The sequence below is a fragment of the Canis lupus genome, chromosome 26 (genome assembly GCF_011100685.1).
Source record: "Canis lupus familiaris isolate Mischka breed German Shepherd chromosome 26, alternate assembly UU_Cfam_GSD_1.0, whole genome shotgun sequence".
Classification (NCBI taxonomy): domain Eukaryota; kingdom Metazoa; phylum Chordata; class Mammalia; order Carnivora; family Canidae; genus Canis; species Canis lupus.
This window is the reverse complement of record NC_049247.1, coordinates 16,770,183-16,786,043: the sequence shown is the minus strand read 5'-3', so window position 1 is coordinate 16,786,043 and position 15,861 is coordinate 16,770,183. Positions and strand designations below refer to the sequence as shown.

The following is a 15,861-nucleotide window of genomic DNA, read 5'->3' as shown; positions in this document are numbered from 1 at the left end:
AAGCAAAAGTCTCATAAGGCCCCACATGATCTGACCCTTCTTTCCCAATCTTAAGCTTCATTCCCTACTTCTCTTGCTCCACTCAAGGTAGCCTACTGTTTTACCTCAAACAAACCAAACATTACCATCTCTGATCCCCTGCTATTTGTGCACTTATTCCTTCCAGCTAAGATGCTCTTCCTCAAATTTATACAGTATGCTCCCTTGCTACATTCAAGACTCTACTCAAACTTCACCTCCTCAGAGCAGCTTTCCTTAGGCACCTTCTAAAACTGTTCTCTTGGGGCACCTGGGTGGCTCAGTAGGTTAAGCATCTGCCTTCAGCTTAGGTCATGATCCCAGGGTCCTGGTATCAAGCCCTGCATCAGGCTCCCTGCTTAGTGGAGGTCTGCTTCTCCCTCTGCCACTGCCACCTCCACCCGACTAGTGTGTGCTCTCTCCCTCTCAAATAAATAAAATCTTAAAAAAAATAAAAACCAGGGCATCCCCAATGGCTTAGCGGTTTAGCGCCGCCTTCAGCCCAGGGCTTGATCCTGAGGCCTGGGATGGAGTCCCACATCGGGCTCCCTACGTGGAGCCTGCTTCTCCCTCTGCCTGTGTCTCTGCCTGTTTCTAATAAATGAATAAAATCTTAAAAAAAAATAAAAATTAAAAAAAAATAAAAATAAAAACTGTACTCTTTATTACTCTCTCTCCCTCTCTTTCAGTCTACTTCTTGTTAATTCGATCAGCACTTACCTTTGGATTTATTATACAGAAGATCCTTGAACAATGCAGGCATTAGGAAAACTGACCCCCTGCACAATTAAAAACCCATGTGTACGGGCAGCCCTGGTGGCGCAGCGGTTTGGCGCCGCCTGCAGCCTGGGGTGTGATCCTGGAGACCCGGGATCAAGTCCCACATCAGGTTCCCTGCATGGAGCCTGCTTCTCCCTCTTCCTGTGTCTCTGCCTCTCTCTCTCTGTGTGCCTATGAATAAATAAAATCTTAAAAAAAAAAATAAAAATTAAAAATAAATTAAAAATAAAAACCCATGTGTAACTTTTGACTCCCCAAAAAAAAGTTAACTGCTAAAAACCTACTGTTGACTGGAAGCCTTACCGATAACAACACGTGTTTTATGTTATAGGTATTATCACTGTATTTTTACAGTAAAGCTAGAGAAAAGGAAGTGTATTAAGAAAATCAAAACAGGGGCACCGGGCAGCCCCGGTGGCGCATCGGTTTAGCACTGCCTGCAGCCCAGGGCGTGATCCTGGAGACCTGGATCGAGTCCCACATCAGGCTCTCTGCATGGAGCCTGCTTCTCCCTCTGCCTGTGTCTCTGCCTCTCTCTCTCTCTCTGTGTGTGTGTCTCTATGAATAAATAAAATCTTTTAATAAAAAAAAAAACAAAAAACAGGGGCACCTAATGGCTCAGTTGGTTAAGTGTCAACTCTTGATTTCAGCTCAGGTCATGATCTCAGGGTCATGGGATCAAGCCCCGAGTCAGGCTCTGTGCTCAGCATGGGGTCTGTGTGAGATGAGATTCTCTCTCCCTCTGCCCCTCCCCCTGCTCATTCTCTCAATAAATAAAATTAAAAAAAAAAAGGGAAAATCAAAATATATTTACAGTACTCTATAAAAAAACAAAAAAACAACCACATAAGGGTACCCATGCAGTTCAAACCTGTGTTGTTCAAGGGTCAAACTGTGTCAACTGTGTTTATCTCCCTAAACTAGAATATAAGCTCCTGAGGGACAATGTTCCACTCAGTATTGTATTCCAAACTGAATGTTATCTGATACACAGTACAAGAAGACTAAATTTTTGGTGAATGAATGAATTTTTCCATGAATACATTAACTCTGTCTTATTCTATAATGGTTTCAGAGTACAGAACATTCAAACAGGAAGATAATTTAACCAGTCCCTTACTAATTTAGGTTGTTTCTGAGATTTTGCAACTACCATCAATGCTATAATGAATTCCCTTGTACAGAAGTCTTTATGCACTTACAAAAGGATACCTAAGAAACTCCTAAAATCAGGGATGCCTGGGTGGTTTCAATGGTTTGAGCATCTGCCTTTGGCTCAGGTCATGATCCTGGGGTCCTGGGATCGAGTCCTGCATCAGGCTCCACAGGGAACCTGCTTCTCCCTCTGCCTGTGTCTCTGCCTCTCTGTCTCTCTCATGAATAAATTAAATCAAGAAAAGAAAGAAAAGAAAGAAACAAAGAAAGAAACTAAGAAACTCCAAAAATCAGACTACCTGAGACTAGGATATAGCATCTTACATTTTGCTAGATACCACAAGGCAAAAGTCATTAATTAAAGTCACTTTATTACCTAAATATCCAATAGGTACCTCTAATTCAGGAGTGATAATAGAAGGACTATACAAAGTAAGGTACCACAAATTTGCTATAATTTATCACAACCCGTGATTATGACTATCTTCTTCCTCCAAGGAAATTTTCTTAACTTGCAAGGGAAGAAAGGAGGCAAAGTTCCAAACCTCGTTAATCCCTAAACTATTTAAGACTGCTTTGGTTATTTACTCTTCCACCTCTTTCTCCCCTCCTCCCCAACTACTGGGACAGGGTGGGGAAGTGGATCAGAGCTTATGCTCCTCCTTATTCTAGAAAGAACATTCTTAAATTCCATACCTCATCTCGTCTTCCACCATTAAAAGAAGAGCTAAAGACTTTGCTGCTGCCGCCGCCCCTCTGTGGAGGCATCTTGTTAAAAGTTTTGCTTTTCTGTGAATTGGAGCGACGGGACTGGTTGCTAAAATTTTCATTTTTGGGATAGGAAGGTTCACGTTTGCGATTAAAACGCTTGGATCCATTTGAGTTCTTTCCATCTGAAAGCAAAGAAAGGCAAAGAATTAGTTAAGAAATAATACAGAGCTCCTGGCTGGATCAGTCAGGAAGAGCATGCAATATTTGATCTTGGGGTTGTAGGTTCAAGACCCCCATCAGGTGTGGACATTACCTAAAAAAGAAAAATCTTTAAAAATAAACAAACAGGGGTGCCTGGCTGGCTCAGTAAGAAGAGCCTGTGATTTCTTATCTCAGGGTTTTAAGGAAATAAAATCTTTAAAAAAGGCCTTGTAGGGCCCTTCTACAAACTCTACGAAATCTAGGTTTGGACCAGAGCTTTGGGCAAGACATCTCTTAGTAAAGTGGATTTTTGTTTTTTAAATGATAAAGACTTGGGACACCTGGGTGGCTCAAAGGTTTGGTACCTGCCTTCAGCACAGGGCACGATTCTGGAATCCCAGGATCAAGTCCCACATTGGGCTCCCTGCATGGCGCCTGCTTCTCCCTCTGCCTATGTCTCTGCCTCTTGCTCTGTGTCTCTCATAAATAAATGGATAATATCTTAAAAAAAAAAAAAAGACAAAGACTAAAGGATCCCTCCCTTCAGAAGGGATACAAATATAGATCAGGGGCAGCCCCGGTGGCTCAGCGGTTTGGTGCCTGCCTTTGGTCCAGGGCCTGATCCTGGAGACCGGGGATCGAGTCCCACGTCGGGCTCCCTACATGGAGCCTGCTTCTCCCTCTGCCTGTGTCTCTGCCTCCCTCTCTCTCTGTGTGTCTCTCTTGCATAAATAAATAAAATCTTTAAAAAAAAATGTAGATCAAACCACAGATTCTCAGTTCATAATGTCTTTTTTACAGAGCTTAACCACTGCTCTTATAAAAGCCAATTTAGATGAAGTGATAGGAAAGGGAACAGCCTGGGGCAACTGGCTGGCTCCGTCAGCTCAGCATACAACTCTTGATCTTGGGGTCCTGATTTCAGGAGCCCCACAATGGGCGTGGACCCTACTTCAAAAAAATTTTTTTAATTAAAAAAAATAAGAAAAAGGGAACAGCCTAACAGGGAAAGTATTTTATCTGGAAGCAGGGTAGAGGACATTATTCTCCTTAAATTACAACAACATAACGAAATGGCTTGGCCTAGGCCCCAGCAGGTACATTCAAGAAACATAACAATAAAATACTTACATATACACTAGACATCAAACTGAGAAGCCATTAAATTGACAAAACAGAAGAAATGGAGTTCTAAGAACATATTAGATCAGCATGAGTCATATGCTTTTAAACAGTATTTCTTGGAGCACCTGGGTGGCTCAGCCAGTTAAGTGTCTGACTCTTGGTTCTGGCTCAGGGTTGTGAGATGGAGTGCCACACGGGACTCTGCATTCAGTAGAGTCTGCCTGAGATGCTCTCTCCCTCTCCCTTTGCCCCTCTCTCTGCTCGCACTCTCTACCTCTAAAACTCCCTCAAAAAATCTTTTTATAAATATATTTTTTTCCTCCAGTTTTAAGAATATATGTTTAATTCTGAAATCTGAAATAATTTAAATTTGCCACTATCCACAGAACAGCAACTTACAGTACATAATTTCCTTTCACTCTCCATTTTTTTTTTTAAAGATTTATTTATTCATGAGAGACACACACAGAGAGAGAAGTAAAGAGATAGGCAGAGGGAGAAACAGGCTCCATGCAGGGAGCCCGACGTGGGACTTGATCCAGGGTCTCCAGGATCATGCCCTGGGCCGAAGGTGGCGCTAAAGTGCTGAGCCACCCTGGCTGCCCCCTAACTCTCCATTTTATACACTTGCCACATATCTTCCACAAAATGACAGACATATAAGATATACTGTCTTCTATTACTCCATGAGCATTTTCATGCATCTCTAGTCTTCAAAGCATGATTAATGGCTACACTGTCTACCATATGTTTACAATATAATCAATCTTCTATTGCTATATATTTAGAAGGTTTCTAGTTTTTTGCTAGTTAGCATTGGGAGCCTGTGTGTATATGATTATGTCAAACTCTCAAAGTAAAAGCAGATTAAATATGATCACTAAGGCTTTTTATGCATCCTCACATTGCTTTCTAGAACCATTATACCTATTTATTTATATCCTAACAATACTATAACGGAAAAAGTCTATGTCACTACATAGTTGACAACATAGAGGTGAATAAACTTTATTAAACTAAAGGGTCAAAATAATTTCTTGCTTTAAATTTGATTTTTTCTGAAGAGTAGCAACAAATACTTTTTCAATCTATTGACCATTTGCATTTTGTGTAAAGAGCACTTGTTCATATTCTTTGCCCCATTTTTTCTACTCAGGTGCTGAATGGCACAGATTAGTTTGTCCCAAACTGAACAAAGAATCCCAACAACACACATTTAACATATGCCAAAGTTTACTGGCTGGGAAAAAAAAAAAAAAAAAAAAAAAGGTAAAATGCGATCTGAGAACCATATATACCTAAATAACTAAAGGTGGAAAAACTCCCCAAATCAGTCTTTGGACAAAAAAGACAACTTTATCTTGTCCCTTTGCCCATTCAGAATAATTTTTTATTTTAATCTCAGAATAAAATTTATTTTAAAAAGATTTCTGTCCTGTCTTAAATTTGTCTATCTTCACTCCATGTTGTCTTATTTCAACACAGAAATCTAATCAAATCAAGCCTACATACTAATTTAATGACTTTCATTTATGCAGAAACTTAGAATGGAAGTTGGGGGACTTTTAATGAAAAAATCCATCAGGCTTACTCTCAAAACTTTAAGGAGGTGGTAGTTTACAAAGCTAAGAGGATTCCACCAAGACCCTCAGATACTACAAAGTTTTTCCCCCAAAATACAGCTTAATCCTGTTTACGTTAAAAACATATAATCCAGGGATGCCTGGGTGGCTCAGCAGTTGAGTGCCTGCCTTTGGCTCAGGCTGTGGTCCTAGAGTCCCGAGATCGAGTCCCACATTGGGATCCCTGCATAGAGCCGGCTTCTCCCTCTGCCAATGTCTCTGCCTCTCCCTCTCTGTGTCTCTCATGGGTAAATAAATAAAATCTTAAAAAATATATATATATGTAATCCATAGAAAAATAAAAAGACACATTAAGAAACAAACTTAACTAAGGAGAGCAAAATGATGGTTATCAGAGGGAGGTGGGTGAGGGGATGAGTGAAATAGGTGAGGGGGATTAAAAGAGTACACTTACAATGAGCACTACTACTGAATCACTATATTGTACACTGGAAACTAATTTACCACTGTATGTTAACTATACTGGAATTAAAATTTAAAACGTAATTTAAAAAAATTTTGGGGGGATCCCTGGGTGGCCCAGCGGTTTAGTGCCTGCCTTCGGCCCAGGGCGCGATCCTGGAGTCCCAGGATCGAGTCCCACGTCGAGCTCCTGGCATGGAGCCTGTTTCTCCCTCTTCCTGTGTCTCTGCCTCTCTCTCTCTCTCGCTCTATGTCTATCATAAATAAATAAATAAATAAATAAATAAATAAATAAATAAATAAATAAATCTTTAAAAAAAATTTGTGTGGGAACTGTTTAAAATTTTAACATTTCTTTTTTTTTTAATTTTTATTTATTTATGATAGCCACACAGAGAGAGAGAGAGAGAGGCAGAGACATAGGCAGAGGGAGAAGCAGGCTCCATGCACCGGGAGTCCGACGTGGGATTCGATCCCGGGTCTCCAGGATCACGCTCTGGGCCAAAGGCAGGCGCTAAACCACTGCGCCACCCAGGGATCCCAAAATTTTAACATTTCAAAAAAAAATTTTAACATTATTAGGTTTGATAACATAATGAAAATTAATTTTCATTATGAAAAATTGGATATATTTGTTACTATATCACAAAAAGGTCAATAATGCCCCCCAGATATGTAAAAATATTAAGCTTTCTTTTTATCAGATATTTTTCAATAAGCATTGACAGTTATGAAGCATATTAATATAATTTATTCTCAGTAAGACTTATAAACACACAAACATATATATGTGTATATATAACTCACAGAAACAGGTCTGCAAAGGCAACACAGCAGGCTGACTTATGTATATAAAAAAAGTTCTGTATACTTACCATTTGGGTAATTTTTAAAACTATTAAGTACCTAGAAAAAATTATTTCTAGATAAGATGACCAGTTTATTTTATAGCAGATTTTAAAAATCCAAGGTGAAGCATATCCTCAAAGAAAAAAAGGAAACAGCTAATAAAATCAGAGTCCGAATTTTGAAAGCAATAGCTTCACACTACTTTTATCACCACCATGGGACAAATAAGAGGTATGCCATCCTCTCCAAACCTGACCAAACCACAACCTGGGAATCAAGCTAACAGGCACAGGAGATGGCAGCAATGTAAACAGAGAACAGATGGTCACAGAAACTCTGCCAGACAAGGTTTACTCCTACCAGTCACCTTAAATCCCAGTTAGAGAAAGTGACTAGAGTTTAATCTGAAGCTATAAACTTAAGAACTACACTTTTACCTACTACTTCAGTCAGCCATAGTTATTGTCCAACACAGCATCACTGGTAACATAAAGCGAAGCTCCAGATCTCTTAAATGTTGTCTTACCTATGGAGTTGATAAGATTTCAAATAAGTGGAAATTCAGAGGGAGAGTGCAAGTTTACCATGAGAACAAATGAGATCTCATGAAAATAGGCATATACAGAAAACGTTAAGTTTCCCAAATCTCATTGCCCAAGACCATCTCAGATGATACTACATTTGACCCTAATACTTTCAAGACAAACACCTACCAGTTGCAAAGATTTAGGTAAAGCCACATTCTACATTTTGAGTGCTCAAGAAAGTTAAGCTGGTACTCAGCAGGCACACTCTTTTCATTTCTTCACTTATTACTACACAGGCAAGGAAGCAGTTTCATCATCTTTACAGAACTGCTCATTTCTAAAACAGATTACAAAACTGACCACATACGGATCCACGATTTTAGTTGCTAAAATCAACTCCTTCATCTTGTTTTCCATTTTCCTAGGGTATGCAGTCAGATATCTGAAGTGAGAGGCCAATTCTTATCTCTAGACCCAGGCAACAGATAGCTAAAAATTGAAGGTGCAGTCAGGCCTGTGACCCAGAGATAAAGTTCAGAGTACTGTTTTTGGGATGTCTTGTAGACAACTTGCCAGGACACACATGTCAATAACATGGGGGTGGAATCTGTCCTCCTTTCTCTGAAAGGAGATAGCAATGAAGATGATCTGCTTCAGATTTTGGAAAGAAAAAAAAAAAAAAAAAGTCAAGTTCCTAGCAGAAACTTATTCTCTGCTGCAAGTTTTAAATTTCAAAGTGGTGGTTCTCAATCCTGGCTACGCAGAAGAATCACTTATAGAGACTTTTAAAACTATGGATGCCAAGGGGGAATCCCTGGGTGGCTCAGCCTAAATCCCAGGTGGTTTAGCACCTGCCTTTGGCCCAGGGCGCGATCCTGGAGTCCCAGGATTGAGTCCCGTGTCGGGCTCCCGACATGGAGCCTGCTTCTTCCTCCTCCTGTGTCTCTGCCTCTCTCTCTCTCTATCATAAATAAATAAGTAAATCTTTAAAAATAAAAAAAATAAAACCATGGATGCCAGGGCCCAAGGATCTAACCCAGATCTAAACAATCAGAAAGAATCCCTAAGTGGGGTGCCTGGGTAGCTCAGTTGGTTAAGCTGCTTTCTTCGGCATGGGTCTTGATCCAGGGTCCTGAGATCAAGTCCCCGCCGAGTGGGGCTCTCTGCTCAGCAGGAAGCCTGCTTCTCCCTCTCCCTCTGCCTGCTTATGCGCACACACTCTCCATCAAGTAAGTTTAAAAAAAAAAAAAAAAAAAGAATCCCTAAGAAAGAGCTCCACACAACCCTATTTTTAAAAAAAGATCCCCGAGAAATTCTGATGCACAAGCCAGAGCTGAGAACAACTGCTGAGAACTACTGTCAAGACACATTCCAAAATGGACAAGACCATTAGTTAAATGGCTCAAATCCAGAACTCAGGATCACAGAATCAACAAGAGACTTGAAAATTTAATCCAGTGTCTCAGTTCTTCCACATTTCCCTAACAGAAAGGTCTCTACTAAATAACACATCTCAGTCCTTCCCCTCATTACCAAATTAAAGACCATCAATTTTTCACAGTTAAATAAATTGGCATCATCAACATTTCTAACTCTAGTTCTAACAGGTGGCACAACCTAGAGGTCAGAATAGCAGCCAGGAAATTTCTACTGCTGATTCATGCTATAATCACAAGCAAGTTCCTAACCCATCACTCAGAGTGGCTGACAAGCACCTCCGGAGGGGCAACATATGGCCTTACTACAGAAACAACTGACAACAAATTGAATCCAGCTGAAATTCTCATTCTGAACAAAAGGGAGAAGTAGTATCAAGAATGACACATGTCAAGTTTCTCACCTGCTAAGGGAATTTATACAAAGGTTAGTTTATAAATAATGCCCAGGACTTCTTAAGAATTCACTTGAGGGGCACCTGTGTGGCTCAGTTGGTTAGGCATCCAACTCCTGATTTCAGCTCAGGCCATGATCTCAGAGTCAGGATGGAGCCCCATGTTGAGCTCCACACAGGGCATGGAGCCTGCTTAAGATTCTCTCTCTCCCCCCATCCCTCTCCTAAATAAATAAAAGAATTCACTTGAACAAATCCTCTCAATCCCCTCTAAAGCCTCAGTTTTCTTGTCCATGAAATAAGGTTTATCCTCTACTATACCTCCTCATAGGGTCATGAAGATTAAAACTTCTGTAAAATGCCTACAACAGTGGTTGGCACAAAGTTTCCATTATTATTTGGAAGACTATTATAATTAATAAATCTAAATAATTCCTGTCAAGAGCACCCACTAGACTTCCAACAAAGCCATATAAACCAAAGACTCCAGCCAACAGGCCCGGAAATTCTTGTAACTTCTCTTAAATGGTTATTAAAAGCTTCAAGTCACCTCAATTTTCAAAGCCATCAAAACCTCCTGGTCCATTTACAGCTTAGAAGCAAGTCTTCAAGGCAGATTACCACTAGTAACCTGGCTCCTGGTACCGGAATAGGAGGAAGTGTGTCAGGATAGTGCTTCATATCATCAACCTCAAAATAACTACTTCATAATACCTGACCTTCCCTTAACCTCCATGGTAGTACCATCCCCCGCCTAGGGGAATGGGGCAAGAGCCTGGTTCTGGGCCAGGTTCCATTGTTTGTCCATAAACTGCTTAACCTCTCTTGCCTCTTTTTACTTTCTTTGCTCTTTCTAAATGACTTTCCCCAAACTTTAAACCACTTTTCTCCTCTGGGCTATATTCTTGGGCTATTCACTGTTAAACATTCTTAGAATTACATCTTAGGCCTACTGAACAAAGCTGTAGGAATAAATCCAAGAAAAGGAATGTTCTGTGAATGTCTAAAGTAATTAGCCAAAGGAAAGAAACTGTGGTATGCCACTATGGCAGAAAAGACCAAGTTAAATCCCAGGAGCCAAATTTACCTATTTCCTGAGTGTGTGAACTTAAGCCAACTGCAGAAACAAAGACTCAAGTATATTAAACATGTAGCTAGGAAGCAAATGACCATTTCTGACATGCAGTTTAGAAAACAGAACAGAGGGTTTTTTTCCTCACCTGAGGTAGGGAAAGAAGAAAGGAGAATTAAATATTTAAAATCTGAACAACCCCTGTTCCTGTTACTTTAACAAAGAAAGGTAAGTTATGTATTTTCACCTCACCCTCCCTTTTCTTTCTTCAACTCAGAGCTCTGAAACTCAAGAGGTCAAGTTTCCAGCAGAATCAAGTACATGAAGTATTGAGTCAGCTGCTAAAATACTACAGAAACCTATGGAATTGGGATCCCTGGGTGGCGCAGCGGTTTAGCGCCTGCCTTTGGCCCAGGGCGCGATCCTGGAGATCTGGGATCGAATCCCACGTCAGGCTCCCGGTGCATGGAGCCTGCTTCTCCCTCTGCCTGTGTCTCTGCCTCTCTCTCTCTCACTGTGTGCCTATCATAAATAAAAAATTAAAAAAAAAAGAAACCTATGGAATTATGCTGAATATGAGCCTACCGTTTTGTTAGAACCCTCTAGAATCAGTGTATAAGAGGTCCTGAATGATATGTGCCATAACAGCATTGGTCTTAGCTATGTTCTATTTTAAATTTTTTTCTTTTTAAGATTTTATTTATTCATTCGTGAGAGAGAAGCAGAGGCATAGGCAGAGGAAAAAGCAGGCTCCCTGCAGGGAGGCTGATGCGGGACTCGATCCTAGGACCCTGGGATCACGGCCTGAGCCAAAGGCAGATGCTCAACCACTGACCTACCCAGGTGCCCCTAACTATAACGTTTTTGGGTTTTTTTTTAAGATTTTATTTATTTATTCATGAGAGACAGAGAGAGAGAGAGGCAGAGGGAGAAACAGGCTCCATGCAGGGAGCCCAACGTGGGACTCGATCCCGGAACCCTAGGATCACGCCCCAGGCAGAAGGCAGGCGCTAAATCTCTAAGCCACTCAGGGATCCCCAGCTATAACGTTCTTAGGGCAGCATTTGCTGCCCTTCAGTTCAACCTTAAAAGTTAGCCGATATCCAGCTTTTCCTAAGCCATTTTTAATTTCTACCTACTCTGCCTTTGATCTGTTTCTAAATGCATGCAGTGGATTATGCCTAATAAACTCTGTATTTAGCTACAAACCTATCCTTCCTATTTGTTAAGGGTACATGGCAGTAGCCAGAAAAGTAGGCATTGGCAATGGCAAACATGCACAAGCTTGCTAACATATTAAAAACTAATGCTACCAGATGGCACACTGCATATTTTATAAAACTTGGCAAAAACTCCTTCCTTCCTTAAAAGCTTTCAATTAAGAAGGTGAACAAGTGTTTTAAGAGCATTTTATACTATTCAACTGTTATTAAAAAATCACCTTACTCAGAAAACCAACAATAAGTATTCTATACAAGTCTATCTGAAACACTAACAAATATTTTCTTGGTCAAACTATAACAATTCTCTATCATCCTGATGGGTAATCAGAGTTAGGTCTAACCAACATATTCAAAGTTAGGGACAAAATAAGTAAAATGCCTTAAAATATCGGTTTTCTTATTGGATTTATTATTGTCACAAACATTCACTACTGCCTCACTACAGAATAAACCAAAGACAATTATTGCAATAGACTCATTATTTTATGTCAGTGGTTTAAAAGGAAGCCCAGAAAAATTAGTTGACAATTCAGACAGCTAGAAAATCATCATCTTTAACTTCACACCTAGGAATAGAGTGTGAATAAAATTTTCCCTGCAAAAGGACTCTAACCTACTAAAAGTAGTTATTTATCAATTACACCAAAAACTTTTAGACTAAACCAAACCAGCAGTTCTAACACTAGCCAAGAGGGGTGGCTACCCTCTAATTCTAGAGGGATATGTGATAAAGCTACACATGGGCAAAACCCCCAAATTAATCTACATAATACTGCCCGAAAGTCCACACTAATCCCTGCTTAGTTATTTAAAGCATTTATTATTGATACAATTGGCCTCCACCTGGAACTCCTATAAACAATTTCTAGAAGTCTTCAGCATACCAGGTAAACAAGTTTGCTATACCCAAAAGATCAACTCTGAACAAGTCAGTCTTAAGATTGTTTTTTCTCTTTGTTTTTAAGCCTGACAGTTTTTAAATCTTAAAAAGTGTTAAATCGGACATCCACATTTGGGGACTTCAAATGTTCCCTGTCTGCCACACATCCTCACTTCCACTGCAAACATCTTCCTGTTACTGCTCATATAATCACAGCAGAAAATAGCAGAGATTTGTACACAGGCTTTGAAGTACTATAGAGAACATTCAACTCCAGACTCTGCCAACTCCTAAACTCCTGGCCTCTCAGCTTTTTCCTTCTTCAGAAATGAACAATTCCACCTTGCTGGACAAGCTAACAATCAGAGTATAGATAACAGAGGTATAAACCTAGCCTAGGCCCTGGTGCATGGTTAAGCCCTCAATAAGCAGTAGCTATCATCACCAAGATGGTCATAACATCGAAAGGCCTGACTACAAAAATAAAATTTTTCCTGCAAAAGGACTCTAACCTACTACAGGAAAACAAGCATGATGTGTATGTGGCGACTAGCTGTCAGGTATTCTTCTAAGCTCTTAGTTCCGTTTGTTTTCTAAGTTAATTTAATTAATTATTATCTCTACCTTCACGGAAAAGGAAATTTGGAAGCTCAAGGTTTGGCAGATCTAAAAAGGCTGAATCAGAGCCCTCGATCTTAACTACTCCTCCACAATGAACAAAGCCATTAGAGGACCAGTCTTCCTCAACAGAGGAATGGATCCGGAACCAGATGACTAGGAAATTTGAGTGTGAAAAGTCCTTGGGCCCCACCCTCCCCTGTTTAAACTTGAACACTCTCCAATGCTAATTCAACATTAAAGGGTAGAACAACTCGGTGGTTTAGAAGCGTGGACTGGTGAGTCAGACAAACCAGCAGGTCTTAAGGCCTGCCGTGAGGCACATACCCTACCTTTTCTGAACCTCAGTTTCCTCATCCACAAAATGGGGATAAGAATAGCACCTACTTCACCAATCTGTTTCGAGTATTAATGCAAGGTTAATGCAAGCATTCACCTAAACCACGCTGCACCGTGTTCATGAAGTGTTAGTGTATAAATAACGGGAGCCACGGAAAAGGGGAGAAAGGTAGAAATGATGGTAGAAAGCGGAGCTGTCCCTGGGTGACCCAGCGGACAACAGAGCGAGGATCCTCCCCAGCCTCGGGGGCAGTCGCCCCCCGCTCCCCGCCCCCCGTCCGGGGAGCACGCCCTTACCGCTCTTGGGTTTAGACTCGCCGGCCGGCCCCGCCGAGGCGGAGCGGGGCGGCTGTTGCCCTTTGCTGCTGCCCGAAGAGGCGGAGGAGCTGCTGGAGCCGCTGTTCTTGTCCATGTCGGAAGCGGTGGCGGCGGCGCTGGGGGAGCTCTGCGGCATCAACGGGGGCCTCGGCGGCGGCGGCGGTCGGAGCGGAGCGGGCGCGGCGGGGACCCAGGCTCATGGCGTTCGGGGCCGGCGGGGGTCGGCGGCGGCAGCGGTTCTCGGCCTTCATGGCGACATTTTTCCCTGTTTCCTTCCTCGGCTTCTCAAACTGGAAAGAGAAGCGGCGGGCGGGGCTGTCGAGCCCGGCGGCGGCGGCGGCGGTGGTGGCGACAGAGAAGGAGGAGGAGGCCGGGGCTCGGAGGTCCGGGCCGGGCCTGGCGGGGCGGAGGCTGCGGGGGAAGGGGAGGCGAGGGAGGGTGCGCGAGCCCCGCCGGCCGGCCGGACACGCTCTCCCGCCGCGGGGCAGGGGAGAGGGCTGGCTGTCTTGGTGTCGGGGACGGGTGTCTCCGACACAGCGACCGACACTCGCCTCTGGGCCGAGGCCGAGGTGCTCCGGCAATGGCGACGAGTCGCCAAACAGCATCTCGAAGAACCCGGATGGACTATATATAGTGGCAATGTAGGAGTGACGCCCTCTGGGAAATGTAGTTTTCTACCTACATCCGGGCCCAGTGAGTTCCACCCTCCCACCCCTCCGTTTGAAAGGATGATGGGACTTATAGTTCAGGTTTTAGTTTAAGTAGGCTAATAATGTGCACAATAATATGCACCACTACTAATAACCCAAACATTGGAATATCTGTGGAATCCTTTTGTTTATTTATTGGTTATGGTTCTTAATCTAGTATGAATATCAATTTATTTATGGCTCTATCCCCCAATATTTTTTAAATTTTTTTTATTGATGTTCAATTTACCAACATACAGAATAACCCCCAGTACCCGTCACCCAATCACTTCCCACCCCCCGCCCTCCTCCCCTTCAACCACCCCTAGTTCGTTTCCCAGAGTTAGCAGTCTTTACGTTATGTCTCCCTTTCTGATATTTCCCACACATTTCTTCTCCCTTCCCTTATATTCCCTTTCACTATTATTTATATTCCCCACATGAATGAGAACATATAATGTTTGTCCTTCTCCAACTGACTTACTTCACTCAGCTATCCCCCAATATTAATAAGGGCAAAAATAATGACAAAACCCTACATTTAATATCACTGCACAGCACTTCCTCATACAAAACTTCATTTCATTGTTAACAAGTCATTTATTAATAGAAGCCATTGTCAGGGTGCCTGGGTGGCCCAGTTGGTTAAGCATTCAACACTTTTTTAAAATTTTTTTTTAATTTATGATAGTCACACACAGAGAGAGAGAGGCAGAGACACAGGCAGAGGGAGAAGCAGGCTCCATGCACCGGGAGCCCGACGTGGGATTCAATCCCAGGTCTCCAGGATCGCGCCCTGGTCCAAAGGCAGGCGCCAAACCGCTGCGCCACCCAGGGATCCCTAAGCATCCAACGCTTGGTTGCAGCCCAGATCATGATCTCAGGGTGGGTCCTGAGATGGAGCCCTGAGTCAGGCTCCTGGCTTTCAAAGTCTGCTTAAGATTCTCTCTCTTCCTCTCCCTCTGCCCCTCACCTCCCCTGCTCGCGTGTGTATGCTTTCTCTCAAGAAAATATATGTATTTCATTGTTAATAGTATTATCTTTGAGAGCTTATCATTAGCAGGCATTGCACTGTGGATTATATGGATTATCACACTTAATACATCAACTCAAACTTAAAGACAAGGAAAATGGTTCAAAAAGCTTAGATCAGAAGCACCTGGGTGGCTCAGTGGTTGAGTGTATGCCTTTAGCTCAGGTTGTGATCCTGGAGTCCCAAGATCCAGTCCTACATCAGGCTCCCAGCGAGTAGTCTGCTGTCTCTGCCTCTCTCTGTGTGTCTCTCATGAATAAATAAATAAAATCTTTTTAAAAAACTATTATAATCTTTGTTCCCATTCCTCAACTGAAATCTCTCCATAAAATCCAAGTCCAGCTATTTTGTACACTGGAGAAAAAGTTCAGTTGGAAGTATGATGTTTTTATTGCCAAGTTGCCTGAGCCAACTCAAAAAAAACTATACAAAAAAATAAGCAAGTGT

General features: G+C 42.0%; 1 protein-coding gene across 3 annotated transcripts in view; it reads right to left on the bottom strand.

Annotated features, from left to right (window-relative positions):
- The window catches only part of RNF10 (ring finger protein 10), a 35,424-nt gene extending 21,143 nt beyond the window's left edge, over positions 1-14,281 (bottom strand). For all 3 annotated transcript variants that reach the window (XR_005379267.1, XM_038575306.1, XM_038575305.1), the window contains exons 1-2: positions 13,672-14,281; positions 2,650-2,846 (exon numbers count right to left, since the gene is read on the bottom strand). Coding sequence is in view for 2 of the 3 variants with exons in the window: in XM_038575306.1 (XP_038431234.1) it covers positions 2,650-2,846; positions 13,672-13,828 (354 nt within the window). In the remaining variant the exon portion in view is untranslated. The remainder of the gene's footprint in view (positions 1-2,649; positions 2,847-13,671) is intronic.
- Positions 14,282-15,861: the final 1,580 nt, after the last annotated feature.